The sequence below is a fragment of the Heterodontus francisci genome, chromosome 1 (assembly GCF_036365525.1).
Source record: "Heterodontus francisci isolate sHetFra1 chromosome 1, sHetFra1.hap1, whole genome shotgun sequence".
NCBI classification, from domain to species: Eukaryota; Metazoa; Chordata; class Chondrichthyes; order Heterodontiformes; family Heterodontidae; genus Heterodontus; species Heterodontus francisci.
The window spans coordinates 197,154,378-197,177,609 of NC_090371.1; the positions used below are offsets into that span (position 1 = coordinate 197,154,378).

Sequence of the window (23,232 nt, forward strand, 5' to 3'; positions counted from 1 at the left end):
GAGGACTCGTCTACTGAGGTAGCATGGGCCGAGGTTAGAAACAGGAGAGGAGAGGTCACCCTGTTGGGAGTTTTCTATAGACCTCCGAATAGTTCCAGAGATGTAGAGGAAAGGATAGCGAAGATGATTCTCGACAGGAGCGAGAGTAACAGGGTAGTGGTTATGGGGGACTTTAACTTTCCAAATATTGACTGGAAATACTATAGTTCGAGTACTTTAGATGGGTCTGTTTTTGTCCAGTGTGTGCAGGAGGGTTTTCTGACACAGTATGTGGACAGGCCAACCAGGGGCGATGCCACATTGGATTTGGTACTGGGTAATGAACCCGGCCAGGTGTTCGATTTAGATGTAGGTGAGCACTTTGGCGATAGTGATCACAATTCGGTTAGGTTTACCTTAGCGATGGGCAGGGACAGGTATATACCGCAGGGCAAGAATTATAGCTGGGGGAAAGGAAATTATGACTCGATTAGGCAAGATTTAGGATGTGTAGGATGGGGAAGGAAACTGCAGGGGATGGGCACAAACGAAATGTGGAGCTTATTCAAGGAGCAGCTAATGCGTGTCCTTGATAAGTATGTACCTGTCAGGCAGGGAGGAAGTTGTCGAGCGAGGGAGCCGTGGTTTACTAAAGAAGTTGAAGCGCTTGTAAAGAGGAAGAAGGCGGCTTATGTTAGGATGAGACGTGAAGGCTCAGTTAGGGCGCTTGAGAGTTACAAGCTAGCCAGGAAGGATCTAAAGGGAGGGCTAAGAAGAGCAAGGAGAGGACACGAGAAGTCATTGGCGGATAGGATCAAAGAAAACCCTAAGGCTTTCTATAGGTATATCAGGAATAAAAGAATGACTAGAGTTAGAACAGGGCCAATCAAGGATAGTAGTGGGAAGTTGTGTGTGGAATCAGAGGAGATAGGGGAAGCGTTAAATGAATAATTTTCGTCAGTATTTACAGTAGAGAAAGAAAATGTTGTCGAGGAGATTACTGAGATACAGCCGACTAGGCTAGATGGGATTGAGATTCACAAGGAGGAGGTGTTAGCAATTTTGGAAAGTGTGAAAATAGATAAGTCCCCTGGGCCAGATGGGATTTATACTAGGATTCTCTGGGAAGCCAGGGAGGAGATTGCAGAGCCGTTGTTGTTGATCTTTATGTCGTCATTGTCGACAGGAGTAGTGCCGGAGGACTGGAGGATAGCAAATGTTGTCCCCTTGTTCAAGAAGGGGAGTAGAGACAGCCCTGGTAATTATAGACCTGTGAGCCTTACTTCGGTTGTGGGTAAAATGTTGGTTATAAGAGATAGGATTTATAATCATCTTGAAAAGAATAAGTTCATTTGCGATAGTCAGCACGGTTTTGTGAAAGGTAGGTCGTGCCTCACAAACCTTATTGAGTTTTTCGAGAAGGTGATCAAACAGGTGGATGAGGGTAAAGCCGTGGATGTGGTGTATATGGATTTCAGTAAGGCGTTTGATAAGGTTCCCCACGGTAGGCTATTGCAGAAAATACGGAAGTATGGGGTTGAAGGTGATTTAGAGCTTTGGATCAGAAATTGGCTAGCTGAAAGAAGACAGAGGGTGGTGGTTGATGGCAAATGTTCATCCTGGAGTTTAGTTACTAGTGGTGTACCGCAAGGTTCTGTTTTGGGGCCACTGCTGTTTGTCATTTTTATAAATGACCTGGATGAGGGTGTAGAAGGGTGGGTTAGTGAATTTGCGGATGACACGAAGGTCGGTGGAGTTGTGGATAGTGTCGAAGGGTGTTGTAGGGTACAGAGGGACATAGATAGGCTGCAGAGCTGGGCTGAGAGATGGCAAATGGAGTTTAATGCAGAGAAGTGTGAGGTGATTCACTTTGGAAGGAGTAACAGCAATGCAGAGTACTGGGCTAATGGGAAGATCCTTGGTAGTGTAGATGAGCAGAGAGATCTTGGTGTCCAGGTACATAAATCCCTGAAAGTTGCTACCCAGGTTAATAGGGCTGTTAAGAAGGCATATGGTGTGTTAGCTTTTATTAGTAGGGGGATCGAGTTTCGGAGCCACGAGGTCATGATGCAGCTGTACAAAACTCTGGTGAGGCCGCACCTTGAGTATTGCGTGCAGTTCTGGTCACCGCATTATAGGAAGGATGTGGAAGCTTTGGAAAGGGTGCAGAGGAGATTTACTAGGATGTTGCCTGGTATGGAGGGAAGGTCTTACGAGGAAAGGCTGAGGGACTTGGGGTTGTTTTCGTTAGAGAGAAGGAGGAGGAGAGGTGACTTAATAGAGACATACAAGATAATCAGAGGGTTAGATAGGGTGGATAGTGAGAGTCTTTTTCCTCGGATGATGATGGCAAACACGAGGGGATATAGCTTCAAGTTGAGGGGTGATAGATATAGGACAGAGTTCAGAGGTAGTTTCTTTACGCAGAGAGTAGTAGGGGCGTGGAACGCCCTGCCTGCAACAGTAGTAGACTCGCCAACTTTAAGGGCATTTAAGTGGTCATTGGATAGACATTTGGATGAAAATGGAATAGTGTAGGTCAGATGGTTTCACAGGTCGGCGTAACATCGAGGGCCGAAGGGCCTGTACTGCGCTGTAATGTTCTAATTCTAAAATTCTAAAAAAGTTCAAGGTAAAACTGGTTGGGAAATTCCTTATAACTTTTTTCCCATTCCACCAATGTTACCCCGGTGATACATGAGGGAGAAGTGAACAAGAGGGACATGGAAACAGATTGGGAAGAGCTACGTAGGGTAGGAGGAGAGTCATGTGGAGTATAAACACTGGCATGTATTAGTTGGACCGAATGACCTGTTTCTGTGTAAATCACAGTAAATGGTCCTTCTTTGGCCACCTTATCTCGAGAGACAATGGGTAAGTGCCTGGAGGTGGTCAGTGGTGTGTGGAGCAGCGCCTGGAGTGGCTATAAAGTCTAATTCTAGAATGTCAGGCTCTTCCACAAAAAAATGTTGTTTGTCGGGGCTGTTACACAGTTGGCTCTCCCCTTGCGCTTCTGTCTTTTTTCCTGCCAACTGGTAAATGGTCCACTTGGATGGTTTCTGCAGGTACCATTTCCTTCTGCCTACATTGTAGCTAAAATTGTTGAATAGAGGAAGGTATGGCTGTGACAATACTGGAGCAATCTTGTTAGATTATTCGTTTCGGGTCAGTGACCCTGGGTGGATCAGTCCTTCTGCTGAGTGCACCTTTCCCCTCTTTCTCCTCCCTCTGTGAGCAGCTTGTTCCGAAGAAGGGTCACTGACCCGAAACGTTAACTCTGCTTCTCTTTCCACAGATGCTGCCAGACCTGCTGAGTGAATCCAGCATTTCTTGTTTTTGTTTCAGATTTCCAGCATCCGCAGTATTTTGCTTTTATATTATTGTTAGATTATTTGTTTGGTTCCTGTTTACTTGTCATGATACATGAGTGGTTAAAAGCCTAAATTCACCTGCAAATAATGGCCAGCCAATTTCATATGCAACGGCTCACCTACATGGGCCTCAATTGAACATGTGTCTGCAATAGGAATTTTATGGTTGATTGTGTTCAAAATGCTATCACAATAGATGACAAATTGTTATGGTAACAATTGTGTACAGCGTTGATCAATTCAGTCTGAGGACTAGTATCTTATGTTTCTTACTAATTTGAGCACAAAACTCTGGGTTCAGATGGAAGTGCAGGAGAATTCAGTTTCGTTTTACAATATGGATGCTGGTCTAATGTAGATTTGCTTATTTTAATTGAAGATCTGATTGGAGAACACAACCTCATCATTATTACGCGCTATACACTAACCAACTGAGCCAATGAGGGTTGCACTTTATTCTCTTTTGTTCTGATCTGACTTGGTGGGATCTGGCAACTATCAATGAAGCAAGTCATCGTGGGTAGCAATTCTTGATTGACAGCTGTGGCTGGGGTAAAGACATACGTTGGAAGGGACAAGGTCAATGATTCTTTGAACTTCCTTTGATGGACAGCTGTGTGAAATGGAGCTTCTCTGTGCTGGCTTATGTGGAAACTACCATCATCTAGCTTGTCATTCAGTCTGAGGCCAGCAGGGAGACAATGCTAAGTTAATACTTCCACAGTAGTGTTTTACGAAATAAGAAATGAGCAACCATTTATACTGGTCATTGCTATGTTCTAGCTCAGGAGGAGAGCCATTGTAATTGTTGAGGAGGACATCAAAGTTTGTGAACTATTGTAAATATACTGTTTGTGATTAATACAGTTCATTTACTTGTTTAATGTTAAATAAATTGCCTTTTGGTTTAGAGACTCAGCTTCATTCTGTTAGAATGTATGTTCAATCTGTCTTCCAAAGACAAGGGCCAGGAATTGCCTCAGTTTGCTGCTGTTATTGCACTGAAAATGTGGCAGAAGCTCCATTTGTGTGCCTGAATGAGGTTTCTTCACTTCTGGCAAAGTTACAGCGATGAGGTGGGAAGTGGAAGAAAAAATGTTCATCTTTGTAAGTGAAGCTACTCACTTTCGGTTTATCCTGGATCTGTAAGTCTGGCTACATGTCAATGATGATATTTCACTTGTGACTTTGTACATATGTGGAAGTAGGGAAAAACACAGGTGGAATGATGGTACTTTTATGGTACAAGGGCATTTTGGATTGACAGCAAGCCTCTAGGAAACAGTCTTATTAGAATTTTCCAGTACGTAGACTTTTCTTCATTATAATTTAAGCAGAAATAATTTAAATCATGATGTTTTCAACCAACCCTTATGCCTTTGAGCACAGTCCATCTTCTTAGCAAAAACTTAGCATTCAGGGTTTAATACTGTATGATAAATCTTCCGCAATTTACTTAAATATTTTATTACAAATTCAAATTAGTAGGTTAAATGTTTTTTAAGTTTTATTAATACACTTTTGAATTTTTTTTCAAAGGATTAAAGTGAAGATGAATCTTTCTCCACTCAATGTTTGATTGTTACAAAATTACACTCTTGCTCTACATTTTTGCTTAGAACCATGAACCAGCTAAATTTCAGTGTTGTGCTTCTTCATGGAGGATGTCAGATAATTAATCATAAGTTTGTAATTCCTCCTGTAAGCTATGTGGGCACTTGTAATATGGATAAATATTCAAATCAAAGGATTATACAGGACTATGAAAGAGTGTAGCAAGAGTTTTGAATTGCTCCAGTAAAGAGCCTGCACAGACACGACAGGCCAAAAGGCCTCTTTCCATACTGTAAACATCTATGGAAAATAAACATATGAATTACTTTTTGTGAGAACTTTAACGGTGCTGTGATAAATGTGAAATCGAAACAGAAAGTGCTGGAAATACTCAGCAGGTCTGGCAGCATCTGTGGAGAGAAAAACAGAGTTAATGTTTCAGGTTGATGACCTGTCATCAGAACTTTCCTCTGTGATATATGTGCCTATCTTTTATTAGGTTTAGATTTCAGATGATTTATAATTAAGAACATTGATTTCTAAACAACATTAAAATAGCTGACAAAATCAATCATTGTAGAAACTACTTGATTTTTTAAGTAGTTATACTTACCAGTGACTTCTCTTGTGTTGAATAAATCAGTTGTATATTCACAAGTAAATAATACATTGAAATGTGAATTAATGGATCTATGAGTGAATGGATAGACAGGTGCATTGAATCTCTCCCATGGCAGTCATCATGTATACCTTGCCTGTGGATTAGTTGAAAAATACAATCTGTTTATATGAGAAACCAAGCATTAACTTATACCCAATACTGGTACATAACATGCATCTGATCAAACAGTTAAGCATTGCACAGCAGTAAGGATCAAATAGCATAGTTCACAGAATCAATATGGTAGCCTTTCAGAGGCAGAAAAGTGGTTTCTGTATAAGTGAAGTGTAGATGCCAAAGTTTTTTTTTTAATGACCAGTTATCATGGTCCGGTTTATGTTGTATAAAGATCATCATTTGTGAATGAAATTATTTCCCACTTTAAATAACTGCAAATTATATTCAGAGTCACTGGGATAGATTTCCCTCTTTTTACTGCCTAAATGTTTTATAAAAGAACTAACAATTTTATAGGATATATTGAAGTTGTGTGTATAGAAAATATTTAACTATAGCCATCACACCTTTTTTAAGAGGCTTCTATTTTCTTCTTTCCCTGCACCCGGCCCCCACCCTCCGCACTCTGGCATCAGTTCAGGAGGGCATTCTTGTCTGTTGCAAAGAGAGTCTCAGCTTATATTTCCTCTACCTAATGCTGTAGGAACTGGTGCACACGAGTGAGCATTAGCTATATGAAAATTAGCCCCACAGGGTTGAGTGTATGACATACCATGTCACACTGTACATTGTACCTCCTTTCCATGCCCGTATCTAAATTGCATAACAGTAACTGTGATAATTAGGCTATGTATTAAGGATTCCTGTTAGTTTAAATCCATACTTTAAATTAAAACCATACTCACGGCATTTCAATAATGCAGTCCAGTACAATCTTAGAGAAATTTAGAAATCATCCTAAAAAATTCTCCAGTTTAGAAATATTTTTGTATTTCCCAATTTATAGCATCTAGTTCACAGAGGGACACTTCATCTCAAGTATCATTCTCGAGGTTCCACACACACAACAACCTTTGCACTTTGCTTTTCTACAGCATCTAACCTATTTGTTGTTTAAGGATATACTTTCCATTTTACTTCCTTTCTGCAAAAAATCCTGTAACTACAAAAGTGACAAATCTTCAGCTGTTTCCATGAAGCACTTCAGTGAGAAACCTTCTTCCTAAATTTCCTTTTATTTGATCTGTAGAGATTGTAGAAAGATTACATGGTTCTCCTAAATGCATGAGAGCTTGGCTCCATTTCAGGCTCCCTTGGCCTTTTCTCCCATTGACTTGCTCTGTGTTTATTGAACCTGATCCTTGCTCCTCCAAATAGATTACAAGTACTGGAGGCCAGAAACCCAGAAGTCTGGGTTCACCAGAGCAACCCAAACTATAAATCCTGAACAAAACATTTGTTCAGGCAAAATGCATTAAAATGTATTGCCTGTTTTTTTCAAGAACTTACAAAAAGAGCAATTAACTTATCGGTAGAGAAATAGAATAATATACCTTTCTAACATCAAATTATATCTAAATTTGTTTTCTTGGCATGCTAGACTATCGAAATAGTCTATTATTTTTTGGGTTCTTATTTCTTAGATCCATTAAAAGTTGCTTATATCTTGCTGCTTTTCTACTTGTGTTTTTAAAAGTTTTTTTTCTTTTTGTGCAGCCGTTGTGCCCTGCACCTCCCTATTTGGAAAAATGGGCTAGAAATTTGCTCTAAGGCATTTGATGTTCTGGAACTGGGGACTTGGCTGGTGTTGGCCATGGCCTATTGCCTCCAATTTTCCTTCCTCACTGTGGGAAGATGTCTGCCCATTACTTGGTAGGATCCATAATTTGACAGCTAAGATTAGCAATTTACCATGTGTGGAATTGTGATAACTTGATCCTACCATTTCATGACACCAGGCACTGTGCTGTGTAACCTCACCATTCCACCCAATAATATTTTAAAATGATGATGACAAATAAAGATAGTCAGATGTAGGATTAAAGTTGAATTGCTATTAAGAATATTAATCAGGTGCACTTGAAAAATGTAGTTAGCGATATAACCTTAATGTAACTTCTTAGGATTTTGTCCTGGTGCACTTACAAGCCATATTCAGGGTCACTGTTTTATGCTGACTGAATAAATAGTATTTCATTTTTAGAAGATGGAATTCTAGGATTTTTATCAGTGTTTCAGGAATTATATTCACTGTTTCCTCCATTGACTGAACATTTTTTTAAACATTTTCTACCAGTATTTAGGGATTGTATTCCATGATTACATTTGATTTCTGTGAAAGCTACGAATCAATGACCTTACCGATTATGAATAACCTAAACTGCATTATTCAAAATAATTGGCTTGATTCTAATTGAAAGTATTAATTTATATTACATGATTTAATGTTTAGTTTAGTGATACAGCACTGAAACAGGCCCTTCGGCCCACCGAGTCTGTGCCGACCATCAACCACCCACTTATACTAAACCTACACTAATCCCATATCCCTACCACATCCCCACCTGTCCCTATATTTCCCTACCACCTACCTATACTAGGGGCAATTTATAATGGCCAATTAACCTATCAACCTGCAAGTCTTTGGCATGTATTTATACATTAATACTATCTCTTATCAGGGGAATCTGATTTTCTGTACCAGTGGGGTTTTGAGTCATAGAGAGATACAGCACTGAAACAGGCCCTTCGGTCCACTGAGTCTGTGCTGTCCAACAACCACTCATTTATACTAATCCTACATTAATCCCATATTCTTCTACCACCTACCTACACTAGGGGCAATTTACAATGGCCAATTTACCTATCAACCTGCAAGTCTTTGGCTTAGGGAGGAAACCGGAGCACCCGGCAGAAACCCACGGAGTCACAGGGAGAACTTGCAAACTCTGCACGGGCAGTACCCAGAGTCGAACCCAGGTCGCTGGAGCTGTGAGGCTGTGGTGCTAACCACTGCTATACTTGATCTGCTATACCGTTTATGTTCTGCAACTGTGATTGGATCATGACTATTGCAATGTAACGTTATTACCACACAGCAAAACAAACCATATAATTATTGTGGACTGAGTATAGTGAGCCTCCTGCACCCTCTCTAGTGCAATATTTAAATTAATTAAAAATATTTTTCCCTTTTTTGCAAAAAAAAAGGTTACATTTCCTTTTTGTCAAATTTAACAACTGCTCATCAAAATGTTCTTGTGAATGATTTTGTGAAACAGTTTGTTTTTTGATTGATTTCTGCCTTTGTTCCAATCACAATGCAGCTATCATTATGTTCTTTTCACACTTCATAACCAGCTAAATTACCACTTAAGTAGTATAACTGATGAAAGTTTAAAATTCCAGCTGTGAAGTGTACAATACTTGTGTGCAATAGCTGCACTGAAATGTTGATTTACTTACAAGATTCTGTATCTGTGACTCAATCCCTAGCAAAATGATGCTTGCAAGGTAGGACTATTTGTACTATTTGCAAGAGTTGGATCATATTCAAGGAAGCAGAGAAACAGCTAAACCGGTCAATGAGCTTGCAATAGTTTCATCAAATTATCTCACTGATGAGTTATTAATGTTTGATTGGAATAATAAAACATTAATGTTTCCTGCATTACAATAGTGATTACACTTCAAGAGTACTTCATTACTGTAAAGCGGTTTGGGATGCTCTGACATCATGAAAGGCACTTTATAAATGTGAATCTTGTTTAAATCTATTTATTAATGGTTCTTCTTCGAAATACATAGCACCAGTGGGCTGACTTTAAATACATGGTATGTTCTTGCTACCATATGCTGTATAGGCAGTTTAAGCTTATAGTCAATCTGTTGACATTGGAATGGTTTGAAATTTTTCTACACTGCATATAGTTTATTAATGGGCAAAGCATTATATTGTATTTAGATTTCACAAAATGAAAAAAAAATATAAAGGTTAAATATGTTTTGTAGCTCACTGCCAAACCTATTAGCTCAGTCTGAAAGCAGACCATGGTCAGAATTTTACAGTCCCCCAATGAGCGGGCTGGTGGCGGGGCGTCGTAACATTGAGTGGGGGTGGGTTGGGGGGAGAGGAGCCATTCCTGACGCCCTCCCCCCCGTTGCAATTTTACGCAGGGCGGTGGTGGCAAGAAACGGCCTGCACGCCCTAGACCAATCAAGACCCTTTGACTGCCACTTAAGGGGCTCCTCCCGCTGCCGCGGGTATTTTACCCTCAGCGGCTGGTTGGCAAAGGCCCCAAGAACCTTGCCTGGTAAAATCAAGCAACCTTCTTACGGGGTGGGGGGGTACGGCGGCCCTCCTGATCGGGCCCAACCGCCCTCAATGCACAACACTTCACCGTCCACCGCCCCCCCCAACCTTCCCCATAAGTGACCTCCCCCTTGCCTCGCCAGGGCTCAGCTGATTTTCCCCGGCGCAGTCCGAAAAGCTTACCTGAGTTCTGGGGCCATCTTTTCTGTTGCCTCTGATGGTTGGGTGTAGTCCCAGCAGTGGCGCTGCTCCTGTTGGCACTGCTGGGTAGCTCCATTGGGCGGGACTTCCTGCTTCAAGGAGGTGGAAGTCCCACCCAAGACCAATTAAGGGCCTGGGGAGTGAAAGATCCCCGCCTGGCTCCCCAGGCCCGACGGAGGCGGGCTCGCCACCAACTTTTCGGCTGGTCGGTGGGGTCTCCCGACCAATGTAAAATTCCGGCCCATATGTGAGCTATGTCAATTAACTAAGAAGGCCCTGACTCTGTGGCCTTGTTCACTAATCTTAATTTTTCTTCAAATTTTAATTATTTCTTTGCAACTCTGAAGCAAGCTTAATTGCATCTTTTAATAAACACCATATCACCTGGATAGATTCCTTTTTTGCTGTGTATTGCAGCTAATGACTATCTGGCACGCTGTGCTAAAGATTTCTTAAATATGGCAAGATAGTGCCCATTTAAACCAAAGAAAATGCATATTCTCTGGAACAAGACAGACATCAGTTGTACCATGTGCACCGTATTACTCAATTATTAAGTTTCATCTATTGCTATTTTTTGTGCATTCCCCTTGAAATAAGAAATGAACTGAAATACAAAGGTAGAAATTGTGGTGGCACAGTTGCACCATTGGAAATGTGGTAGGGCTGAACTTTGGCTCACTGCTTTGCATCTACCATGTTCCAATCCCAAATGCCAGGGATGGGGGCATTTGAATATTAATGGTGCACTTCTGACCCAGTCATGGCATAACAGTTCTCTCAAATACATGTGTATTATTTTATGCATTGTATTGATACAGGACAGTTTTATTTAGATTTATTAAACAATAAGTGCGAGCTGTGCTCCTACTTTTGAGACAGTGTTTGTATAATGGCAATGAGTTTTTCTTGTTCCTGATTTCTTTCACCCTGCATAACACTTGTAAGGCTAAACAAGATTTCTTACTGAATAGTGAACAGGCTTGGTTCTTTATAGCAAATAGGGTTTCAGAATGGTGCTGTTTCTGTGTGTTAAGGTTGTTTGTATTTCCCCTGCAGCCCTTAATTGAATTCCTCCTGGCACGTATAATTTCTTGTTGGTTTTCCACAGCCATGGTGTGTGGTCGGATAAGACAGAAACTGCTGCTCTTGTATCTAACTTGAAATTGGTTTTATTTTTCCCCAGTAAGATTTCTGCTTCCCAGCAATCTTTGTTTTTCTCTTGCACTTCCTCAAGAAGAGGAGTATTGATCGTATGTTTCTCTTTTATTTAATCTTTTTTTTGCTAGTCTGCAGCGTTTGTTTTCTGCTCTGACAGAATGCTGAAAGTGCCCCCTTGCAGCAGAAGCATTCAGCCTCCCAGACTGGGCAATTTTACAGCCAGTGCCGCTTTCAACCACATCTACTATAATTCAGTTTTGCTGCTTGTAGATGTCTCTCCCACCTTTCAGGCTTTCTGGTGCCATTATTCTCTGTCTTCTCTAAAGACTTAACTGATCCCAGAATTTTCAGACCTCTGCCTGCCTGCTCAACAGAATGGCTTTTGCAAAGTCAAATCCTCTTTTGGCTGAAGCTGGTCTGACAGCGCTTTGTCTATGACCCCTTCTACTATTCTGTCCTGAATCAGTTCTTGTCGCAAGCTCTCATAATCGTAATCTTTTGCTATTTTATATAGATCATTAATGATTGAATCGATACTCTCAACATCTTTTTGGGTGCATTTGTTGAATTTCGCCCTTTCCATGATAATCTTTCTGATCTTAAAATTCCCTCCAAGGCTTCTATTACTTCGCCATACAGGGTTTCAGATGTACTTTTCATTGATCCTAGGGTAGTTAAAATGTCATCCGCACTGTGTCTCATGGCGTAACGCAAAGCACTGACCTGTTCCTTGTTTGGTCGTGCTGCTAGACCCGACGCAGAAACCTGTTGAATCTTGGAATCCATCTCGGCTATGCCTTGACTTGGTTGGACCCTGCCACTTGCTAGAAGCCCTCTAGTAAGGGTATCAACTTTTTAATGCCGCTCTCTGATGTTTTCGATCTCTTCCGTCTTTACCCTACAAAAGTCCTTTTTCCGCTGCTTTCATATACTATACTGGTCAGCGTGCCACTAATATTAAATGAGGATAATAGACTTCAGGTCAAAGTAACAGGAGTTTATTTACAGGGGTCTGTTCTCTAAACCTGAGCAACATGAGATTCAGAATCGTGACCTCACATTCTGTGATTATGCTTAAGGTCCATATACATAAGCTACCCAGCGACAGCTTATTTATGTTATACTACAGTTTCAGTCACAGAGACCAGTGCAGCGTCGTATTTTGGCGTATTTCCTTCCTGCCATCGCCGGACTCGTGCGCCATATTAGCTGACCTCAATGCCAGGGCCCTTTTGGCCTGCAAGCTCTCAAGCTTGCACCGTGGCAATACAGCTCAGGGCATGGCTCCTGCTCAACTCTGCAGACATTGCAGCTTGCTGCAACTTTTAAAGCAAGGTTTTCTCCTCAGGGAGAGAAAAGAGCAGGAGGCATAGGCAATGGCATCCAGGTTTCCAAAGATGGACTGGAAAGCGCTTGATGTCCCAGGTGAGTTCAAAGTATTTTAACAGAGAATTGAACAATGCTTCTTGGACAATGACATTTTGGATGCAGGGAAGCAGGTGATAAAAATTAAGATTGCCATTGGAAATGAAGGTCTGCGCAGAATCAATACTTCTGGTTTATCTGAAGCTGACCAGAAGGATCCATCAAAGCTACAGGCAGCATTAGAAAGTCAGTTTAGGATTAAATTCAATTTCAGAGTACACCGCCTGGAAATCACGCAGAAAGCCAACGAGAGCTTGGACGACTTCGTTAACTGATGCAGAGGGAAAGCAAAAGAGTGAGACTTCTCTGATACTGAACTCTTGGAACGGATTATGAAGTTGGTTATCGCCTCCACTCTTATTGAGGCATTTCAGAAAGACCTCCTGGAAAAGCCGAAAGGGCACAGCTTGTAGAGTATGCTGTAGGCCAGATGTGGATATGAGGCAATTATCGCAGGGAGACAGGGTTTGCAAGGTTTGCAAGGTTTAGGGTCCGAAAAGTGTGTTCATACAATATCTAAGGTACCCATGCAGAACAAGGTGTGCAGTGACTGCGGGCTCTCCCATTAACCATGTAGATGCCCGGCATACGCAGACAGGTGCAAGGCATGTGGGCTTAGAGGAAACTGGGCCAAACTTTGCAGAAGGACAAACGTGGGGAGAAGCCAGAGTCAGCAGTGCTCAACCACAGAACTATGCCAGCCAGAGTTGGAGGGAGGCATGACACTTCCATACATTGTCAAAAGCATTGACCCATCCATGAAATGGGGGAATGTCTGACCAAAATGGATGAGGTGGATTAAGGTGGAGATAATACAGGTGAACAGCTATTTCACTCAATCACCTTAGTGGAACAGGTCCATTCCATTAACAAAGCAAAAGCTTTGCAACACTCCTGATCGTCTGCCCCAATAAGGCTGGAAGCATCGACTGAGACAGAAGATTGACACAAGTGCAAGTGCCAACACTTTACCTTTCCACATTATCAAGGACATGTACCATGAGGCATGGAAGTCTGTAGTTCAACCCATAAGTATGAAGCTTATGGCATGCTGTGGCTTGACAATAACGTGCCTCGGTTCCCTAGACCTAGAATGCACAAAGAATCCACATGGTCACCTCAGATATTCTACATAGTGGATGTGTCTCCTTCCCTCCGCTTGATCACAGACCTTCCCTTTCTTCTTCCCAGCAGCCCCAACCCTTCTCTTGCTCAGAGCCTATTACATTTCTAACCTTTGCCAGTTCTGGTGAAAGATCATCGACCTGAAATGTTAACTCTGCTTTTCTCTCCACAGATGCTGCTGACCTGCTGAGTATTTCCAGCATTTTCTGTTTTTGTTTCAGATTTCCAGCTTCTGCAGTATTTTGCTTTTGTAAGGTTAGAGATGCAATAGGTTTTGAACAAGTATTTGGGAAGGGGAGAGGGGAGAAGAGAACAAAAAGGAAGGCCTGTGATGGGATGGAAGGTAGGAGTGATTAACTGACAAAAAGGATGATAGTGCAAGGCAAAAGGGGGTGCATGTTTAAAGAAGATTGCCTTATTGCGGCCAGATCCTCTGCTCTCTCCTCTTTTACTTCATTCAGCAGCCTAGAGTAGGGTATGTGTCTTATTCGCTTTGAGTTGTGCTAAAAAAAAAAGAACCAATTCCTTTTCCACAATTGGCCGATGAATTTGTTTCATGCTGAAGAGTGGCACGTAGAATCCTTTAATCATTTAAGGAACAATTAGCTGATGGAATATGGGACTACTCTGGATTGACGAAAATAAGTAACTTTTCTCATTTATAATTATTCAGTGAACTTTTAAGATTGTAGTAGTGTATAAAATGTATGCAATATGTACAGAATGCTTTCAATATGATTTATATTCATTTGCTGGGCCATGCTTTAGAAAAATCACATTTAAAAAAAAATCTTTACCTCAAACGAGATTTCAGGTAATGAGAAGACTCCATTTACAACAACACTGTTTATAATGTATTTACAATGAAACTGGGATTTAAATTGATTCAGGAAATTGTAGAAAAATTAGTTTGGATACTGGATCAGCCTATTGCTCGGGAAGGTGATGCACTTTCTAATCTGATGAATTTCTGTTTAATCTGGTTGAAATGAATATCCATATTGAAGCATTTGTATATGTTTCAATATGCAACTGTAGTGGGTAGCCATTTGAAACAAGCTACTTGGCACAATTGGAATTTCCATTAAATCTAATTACTATCTTCGTTCTCTTCAATGGCTCAATTGGTTTACACTTTAAGGGCTGGATTTTGTGGCACCTGTAGGGCCCCTGGCGCCGGGCCGAAAAGGTGGGGGAAGCTTCGCCACCGCCTTTCCAAGCACCCCCAACCTCCGCCCAGTGCAATCTTGTGGTGTTCTGGCACTTAAGTGGCCGGCGCTGAGATCCCCATCCTTTTAAAGATCAATCACAGGGCCGCCAGTGTAACAGCATTGGCGGCACCACTGGAACGGTGGCCACTGCCGATACTATGGAGATTGAACCCAGAGCTGGAGATCTGGACCTCAGGTAAGTGAGGCAGGGTTGCCAAGCCAGTCCGAAAGATGAGGGGGGCGAGGGGGGAGGGTGAGCATGTAGTGCAGAGGGTGTCCAGGGAGGTGGATTTTTTTCCAAGTGGGGGTCCTCCATGGGCCACAGGTTGCCCAAGGAGGAGGCCCCCATCGGCAAAGCCCGCAGGGAGGGTGCCTCGTATTACTGGACGATCTCCCTGCATGGCGGAAGCACTCCCGCCGCTGGTTAAATCCCAGCGGTGGGGGGGAAGAGGCCGTTAAGTGTCCATTACTAGGCCATCTAAGGGCCTCAATTGGCCTCTGGGCGGGAGGGCTGTCATCGACCTATCCTGCCCCTGACAAAATTGCTTGACGAAAGGGAGGCAACAGGCCCTGTGCCCCCCACCTCCCTTGACAATTCTATGGGCCCCCCTGACTCGGGGGCACATAAAATCCAGCCCTAAGATACCGGGCCATAGGATCTACCTGCTTCATATGTTAAATTACAGGTCTATGTTGAGCTAGCTGAACTTGACTGATCTAAGTATTGCATTTGTGTTGGGGAAGAAAAATTGAGCAATGGGTCATTTTGTCCATTGACCCATGCTGAAAATTCTTGGATTTTGGATATGGACAGGATCAAATTTGGCTGCAATATATTACACCCAATAATAGAATTGCCACACATGGTCTCTTTGGCACATAAAGGACTTGAGTGACATAATTGAGAGCAACCAGCATCCTTGGAACTATACTCACTCGGCAGTCAATGCCTCTAGGGGAGGAGTTGTGGAAAAATTAGGAGGGGAAGGAAATATGTAACTCTAAACAAAATATCAGATAACATGGTACATTTTTGCCTTTTCAAAAAAAATAATTTATGAAATAATATGGATGAAATTGTCTCTTGTTGAAGTACATTTTTATTTTTGAAGTCTATTGTTTACAACTCTTAGACACATAAATGTGTCTCGAATTAACTAATGGTTTCGACTGCACCTTTCCAACATGGGTGATATTCACCAAAGCCTTGAACATGCTAATAACTAAAAAAAAAATTAACAGTTTAAAATAAGATCATCAGTTGAACGATGGAGAATGAACCTTCATTTGTTTTGTGACATGGCCTGACTCTCTCTCTCACCATCTGGACTTTCCGTATACAGCAGTACTTGACAACAGTAGTGGGGGTTATTTACTACTGTCTATTTGGAACAATAAACCAAATTTTTTGATCAAAACCTTAAAATGGAAAGGCTATATGAAACTTAAAATAGCTTAAGAACACAAATGTATGAGTTTGGAGTAAGTAGATGGTGTGGTGAATTACAACAACCTCCATTCACTTTTGGGACCTGTTGTGAATCCCAGAGATTCAAATGGGCGAAGGTGAAAAGTCTCCTGTCTTCACAGGCAGTAATACTCCTTTGTGAAATATGTTTCAGTGGTCACAATCATGCTCCTGGTAGTTCACGTTCAAAGTCTGCAGCAAAAAATTGCCCAAGTTCAATACAAAGTGTCACTCACACTTAAAAATGCAACTAAGATGGTTCGTGTAACAGCCTATTAAAAAAGTGTTATTGCAGTAAGGAGCACACCTTTAATGTTGCGAATAAGTCATATTTGTACAATAGAGTAGGAGCTAGCCATTTTGTACCCAACCCTAGGAATGCTCAATACAAAAAGGGGTTTCCAGAAGTGAAAAACTGACGTTTATAAATTAACTTATGTCAGAAATAATTTCACAGGTAGGTTCATACATGATAGGAATGATTTCAGAAACTGGAATAAAAAATCCATAATCAAAATACCTGAGATAATATGGAAACAATTATCCTATTGTGAAATCCAAGAATGTTTATTTAAAGATTGGTTATGGAGTTGGAGAATAAACTTGTCTGACTTTTTAATGTTTTCCAGCTGCACTGCTTATGACAGGAAAATGTCTATGCTCAGCATTGGAAGCATTTCAAATAGCTTTATCTTAGAAAGTGGTAATATTTCACTACAAAAGCAACATACTGCTGATGTAAGAAATCTGAAATAAAAACATAAAATGCAAGAAATACACAGCAGGTCTGGCAGCATCTGTGAAGAGAGGAATAAAGTCAACTTTTCAGGTTGATGAACTTTAATCAGCTCTGATATAAAGTCATCAACCTGAAATGATTAATTCTGTTTCTCTCGTTACAGATGCTGTGTCTGACCTGTTAAGTATTTCCAGCATTTTCGGTAGATAATATCTTGGTGTTATGCCTAGAAAATTATTTTAATATTGCATCTTATAATGTAACATAGAGGCAATTATGTTTCATTTATATTTTTGACAATATTGATTTTTCCAGTTATTTAATTTGATTTTTTTCTCTGTTTCTAATGCTTGCTCTCGCAGGAAGTTGAGGTTTGTATTTATTTATTCAATTGTGCATGTGTTGCCATTACTTATTCACAAGATGGTTAAAACATTACCAGCCCACAAACAGATAACATATTTATTAAATCCTTTTTTGTACTTTTTCAGGATGACTATTTCAGGAGCTGGAACACTGGCAGACACTTGGACCAAGGTACCAAATCACAAATCTCTTCAAGATCATGCTTAATTTCATATTTCAAAATTGGGTTTTCGATCTGAAAGTACTGTTTTGCAATGTCCTTAGCATAAAATGCAGCTTGCTTAATAAGTTATGTCTGCATGTTCTGAAAAAAATCACTTTTTAAAAATCTGTTGTGAAAAAAAAATACTCTTTTTAATGACTGAAAGATGCAACCCATCTATACAATTCACTTATGCCTCCGCTTTCAAAATCTCAACTGTCTAGCCTTTGGCCATTCATTCACCATGATATTTCTGCAGCTATTGATCTGCTCAACCACCCCACACCCCCCCACTTTTGATATCCTAATTTCCATTAAAATCATTACTCACTCTTACCCTGGGCATTCCCCTGGTATGGCCCTCATCTCTACTCCTTTAAGTCTAAGGGACACAGACTTGAATGGTTATGACAGGCATTTGGTTTAATCATTCACTGCCACGTCTGGCTGGACCATATAAAGCACTATCGGGTCCTGCTCTCATCTGACAAAATTTCTCACTATTCTAGGATCATCCTAGAATGCCAAGAAAATCCCTGTTTCTTTCTCTCTACTGTGAATTGTCGTCTTAAACTACTTTTCGCTGTCTTCACCCCTCACCTCCACCAACAAGTGCAAACAGTTAAGGACTTATTTGCCACTAAGATCGAGACCATCCAATCAGCTGCCTCTGCCATGTCTCTCCCTTCCCCTTGCCCACTGGACCAAACTTACTCTAAGGTTGCCCTTTGCCTTAGCCCTGAACTCGCACCTTGTTCTGTTTTTTTTTTCTCCTATCTCCCCTCATGCTCCCTCTGAGCTCAGCTTGTCCATGAGACCTACCTCCTGCTTTGACCCTAATCACACTAAACTGCTGACCAGTCAACATCCCTTCGTGGTTCCAATGTTAGCTAATGTTGTTAATGGTTCTCTCTTCTCAGGTACTAAACCCTCTCCTTCAAATCTGCTGTCATTACTCCTCTTCAAAAAAAAACTTATCCCTCCACCCATGTAAACTATTGTTCAATCTCCAACCTCCCTTTCCTTTCCAAAATCCTTGAATGTATTGTTGCCTCTCAAATCTGTGCCCATCTTACTGGAAATTCCATGTTTAAATCCCTCCAATTAGGTCTCCACTCCAACAGCTGTTTAGATACTGTGACAAAGTCATAAATGACATCCTATGTTGCTGTGACAAATGTAAACTATCCTTCCTCATCCTTCTCAATCTATCCTTGACACAGTTGACCACACCATCCTCTTTCACACTCTCTCCACTGTCGCCCAGCTGGACTGCACTCACCTGAGTTTGTTCTTCTCTATCCAAACATAGCCAGAGATTCACCTGCAATAGCTTCTCTTCCCACTCCCCAACTGTTACCCCAAGTATCTATCCTTGTTCCCCTCCTATTTCGCATCTACATGCTGCCCCTTGGCAACAACATCCAAAAACACAGCACCAGTTTCCACATGTACGCTGATGACACCCAGCTCTACCACGCCACCATCTCAATTGTCAAACTGCTTGTCCAGCATCCAGTACTGCAAGACCAGAAATTTCCTCCAACTAGCTATCGGGAAGACACAAGCCATTGACTTCAGTTCCCTTACCATTGACTCAGTCTCTCTCCCTGGTGACTGTCTGAGGCTGAACCAAACTATTCACAACCTTGGTGTCATATTTGACCCCAAAATGAGCTTCTGACCACAACTCTGTGCTGTCACTAAGACCTCCTATTTCCACCTCTGTAACATCATCAGACTCTGCCCTGCCTCAGCGCATCTACTGCTAAAACCCTCACCCATGCCTTTGTTACACCTCGCTTGTCTGTTCCAACACACTCCTGGCCGGCCTCCAATGTTCTACCCTCCATAAATGTGAGGTCGTCCGAGACTCAGCTGACTATGTTCTAACTCGTAACAAGTCCCGGTCAGCTATCACCCTTTTGCTTGCTGACCTATATTGGCTCCTGGTTAAACAATGCCTCAAATTTAAAATTCTCATCCTTGTTTTCAAATCCCTCAATTGCCTTGCCTCTCCCTATCTCTGCAATTTCCTCCAGCCCTATAACCCTTAGAGATCTTTGTGTTTCTCCAATTCTGGTCTCCTTAAACATTCCCGTTTAATGTCACTCCATCATTGGCAGCTGTGTCTTCAACTGTCAAGGCCATGCATTCTTGAATTTCCTCCATTAAACCTCTCTCTCACTTCCTCTCTTTCCTCTTTTAAAACATTCCTTAAATCCTACCTCTGATCAATCTTTTGGTCATCTGCACTGATAGCTCCTTCTGTGGCTCAGGGTCAGATGCTCCTGTGAAGTGCCTTCGGATGTTTTACTATATTAAATACTCATAAATATAAATTGTTGTAGTTGGATGTGTCATTTTTGTTTTAAACCAATAGTAGTTTTTGGTGAAACAAATTGAAGAGTTTTGACTTTATTTGCAGATAGCAGATGCTGGTAATTTGTATACCAGATGCTACTACAACTTATAGCTCCAACTAGTGAAAAATAATTTGTAAACATTGATTCATGGTTACACCATTATGGTTCAGATCAACATTCTTTTGCACAGAAGCTATGTTAGTGTCCTGTAAAACCCTGTATCACTGGTGCAGATATTTGCCAAGGGAACAACATGCTGGAGAAGGTTTTAATTCCAGCATGAGGACTGGAGAAATTCAGATTAAACCTGCGACAATGTAACTCTAAAGTTCAGTGAAAAATTTCAATAGTTTTTCTGCATAAAAATCACAAATTGCAGAGCACCACCTTTAAAATATTGTCTTGTTCTTTTAAGCCGTCTACAGACCTTGTGAACTATATTTATGTGAATAATTATGTTAGTCTGCTAGAAAACAATATTCAGTATTTGTTTATAATTTCTCTGGAGTGTGTTTATTTATATACCTTGACAATAGGGGCTATTAGTTTATCCACCAAAAGCAAATTTGGGTGGGGCTTCTTCACTCTGCCTTCACAGCTAACCTGAGTCTAGACATCATGGGAGTGAAATTCAGAACTGTACTGCTGCTGATGGTACTACGGAAGCCAAAGACCCTCCTAATATTGCACACCGTGCCTTCAGCTGCTTCTGATGTGGCCCGTGTGTCACCACATGCTGAAAAGAGCGCTCACACAGTGTCCCATGCATGAACCAGAAATATGTGACCTGGTGCTATGATATCACTCAGATGTACCAGCTGATGTGATGATCAACTTCCAAATTTGGACCATCAACGAATCGGTCCATTCAACAAATTTGCTTGTAACTCAACATAGAACATGCATTCAGCTGCCCAGCACTAGCATCACTTAACTTCTGCGATTGCATAGTCTCTGGAAGTACCCTGGAGTGTTTTTGGAGGTATTGTGGGGAGTTCCTAGATTTGGCAGCGAGTATTGCTGCAGAGGATTTGTTGACCTGTCCACATAAAGGCTGCAACTGGTATGCAAGTTGCAGGGTCTGCAGGATGACAGAGAGGTAGAGCAGATGGTGTTGAGAAGGCAAGCTCTGTGCGACCTCTGCCAAGTTGGAGCTGGACGACTCCATGTTCCTTGACAGTGACAGGAGACTGTCTGGCAGGCCAGCCAGTGCACTCAGCATCACAGTGTGCATGCCATCAGTGTTTCCTTGCATGTTGCCTCATCTGATTCCTCTGTAGCAGAACTTTTCTGCGATCCCCAGTTAGCTGGCACACATGCCATCATTTTTTCCTGGCATGGTTGCTATCCACTCTTGCCTGGTGACTCAATACATGTAGATCCCAATTCTATATGAGTCTCTTAGGTACAGGCACTAGCAGTGCCAGTATCTGAGCTGGTGGCTGCAAATGCCAGATCAAGTGACGGGAACTCTTCATTAGTGCTGTGCCATTGCTCTCTCTCCTACTGGGGCTGCTGTGGTTGGGTGGCTGTCAGTTCCCAGGTATCTGAAAGCAGAAAATCAGAAGGGGAAGGTTGGTATGAGGGAAGGTGGGTGGGTGTAAAGCAAGAGGTCCATGGTTACATCATCTGCAGCTTGCTCATTATCTAATCATGCCAGATAGCAAGATGAGGGTGAGGTGGGAGTTGAGGAGCATAAGGCAGGAACATACTGTCATCTTCAATATCCTCAGTGCCACAGGTTCTTTTGCAACCAGCCCCATGATGCAGAGACTATTTCTTCCCTAGGGCTCAGGAGATGCAGGTGTCCTTGACCCCTGCCATTTCTATTCTGCTCCTGTCTACTGTGTGTCACCTTATCCTGCAAGAAAGAGGAAAGAATTGTGCTGTGTTTGGGTGATGTTCCTGCCACAGTTGAACAACTGGACATATGTGGAGGCACTGAAAGGTGAGTGTGGGTCTGCCATCATTGGAATGTGGGTGAGGTAAGGTGGAGTATCTGGATGTTGGACATTAGTTCTGAGTGCTGATGGGGTCAGTGATGAGGTGTGGAGCATTGAGCAGCATGGGAGACTAGTGGAGCAGTTTGTTGGAGATGTCATGTAAAGATGCATTCGCTGGCCTCGACCACCCATGTGAGGTCATTAGACTTCTTGTGGCACTGCTGCCGATCCTCGGATCAGACATTGGGAATAATCTCCCTGGCCACCTGCTTCCAATGTGTTCTGAAGGTTGTCCTTGAGGGCCTCCTGGGCCCCGTGGAACAGTGGTGTCTCTCCTCCTGTCCACTTCCACTACTAAGGACTCCAGTACGCATTCCGGAGCCTGGAGTCCCCTCTCCACTCGTTCCATTTTCCTTGTTTAGAATTGCAGCAATAGCATTCAGAGGCAGTCTTTTGTAATTTAATGCAGCTTCCATCTGAGAGGGACAGACTGCCTTTAAGATCAGATGGCTGGCTGAACTATGTGCTATTAGCACACGCTGCTCGGCCTCTTGCTAAATGCAGAGCAGCCAGCAGCACGGGACCTGCTCCGCCCAAACCTACAATCAGGTAAATGAAGAGTCAGCACCAAATTTTTACGCTGTTAATGTGTGCAGGTAGGCCTCGAATCATGACTAGGAAAACACTGCTGACCAATTTTTAAGCACCATGTCTGGAATTTTACACCCCCATGGCAGCAGGCTGGGGTAAAATTGTTTGGGAGGCGGGGAGGTTGCCATTCCTGTCGCCCTCTCACCTCCGCTGCAATTTTATGGCTGGAGAGGTGACAAATGGGCCGCCTGCCCCAAGCCAGGGAAGGTGGTGGTGTAGTGATCATCACTAGACTAGTAATCCAGAGGCCTGAGTGAATGGCCTGGGGGCATGGGTTAAAATCCCAGCATGGTAGCTGGTGGAATTAAAATTCAATTAATTAATACAAATCTGGAATTGAAAGTTAGTATCCTTAATGGTACCATGAAACTAGTGTCGATTGTCATAAAAAAAACCTACCTGGTTCACTCATGTCGTTTAGGGAAGGAAATCTGCCATCCTTACCTGGTCTGGTCTACATGTGACTGCAGACCCACAGCAATGTGGTTGACTCTTAACTGCCCTCTGAAATGGCGTAGCAAGCCACTCAGTTCAAGAGC

At 42.0% G+C, this 23,232-nt stretch overlaps 1 protein-coding gene across 4 annotated transcripts in view; it reads left to right on the forward strand.

Annotated features, from left to right (window-relative positions):
• spock3 (SPARC (osteonectin), cwcv and kazal like domains proteoglycan 3) overlaps nucleotides 1–23,232 on the forward strand; it is a 687,897-nt gene that overhangs the window by 179,040 nt on the left and 485,625 nt on the right. For all 4 annotated transcript variants that reach the window (XM_068039972.1, XM_068039987.1, XM_068039980.1 and 1 more), the window contains exon 3: nucleotides 17,657–17,702. In XM_068039972.1, the coding sequence (XP_067896073.1) occupies nucleotides 17,657–17,702 (46 nt within the window). The remainder of the gene's footprint in view (nucleotides 1–17,656; nucleotides 17,703–23,232) is intronic.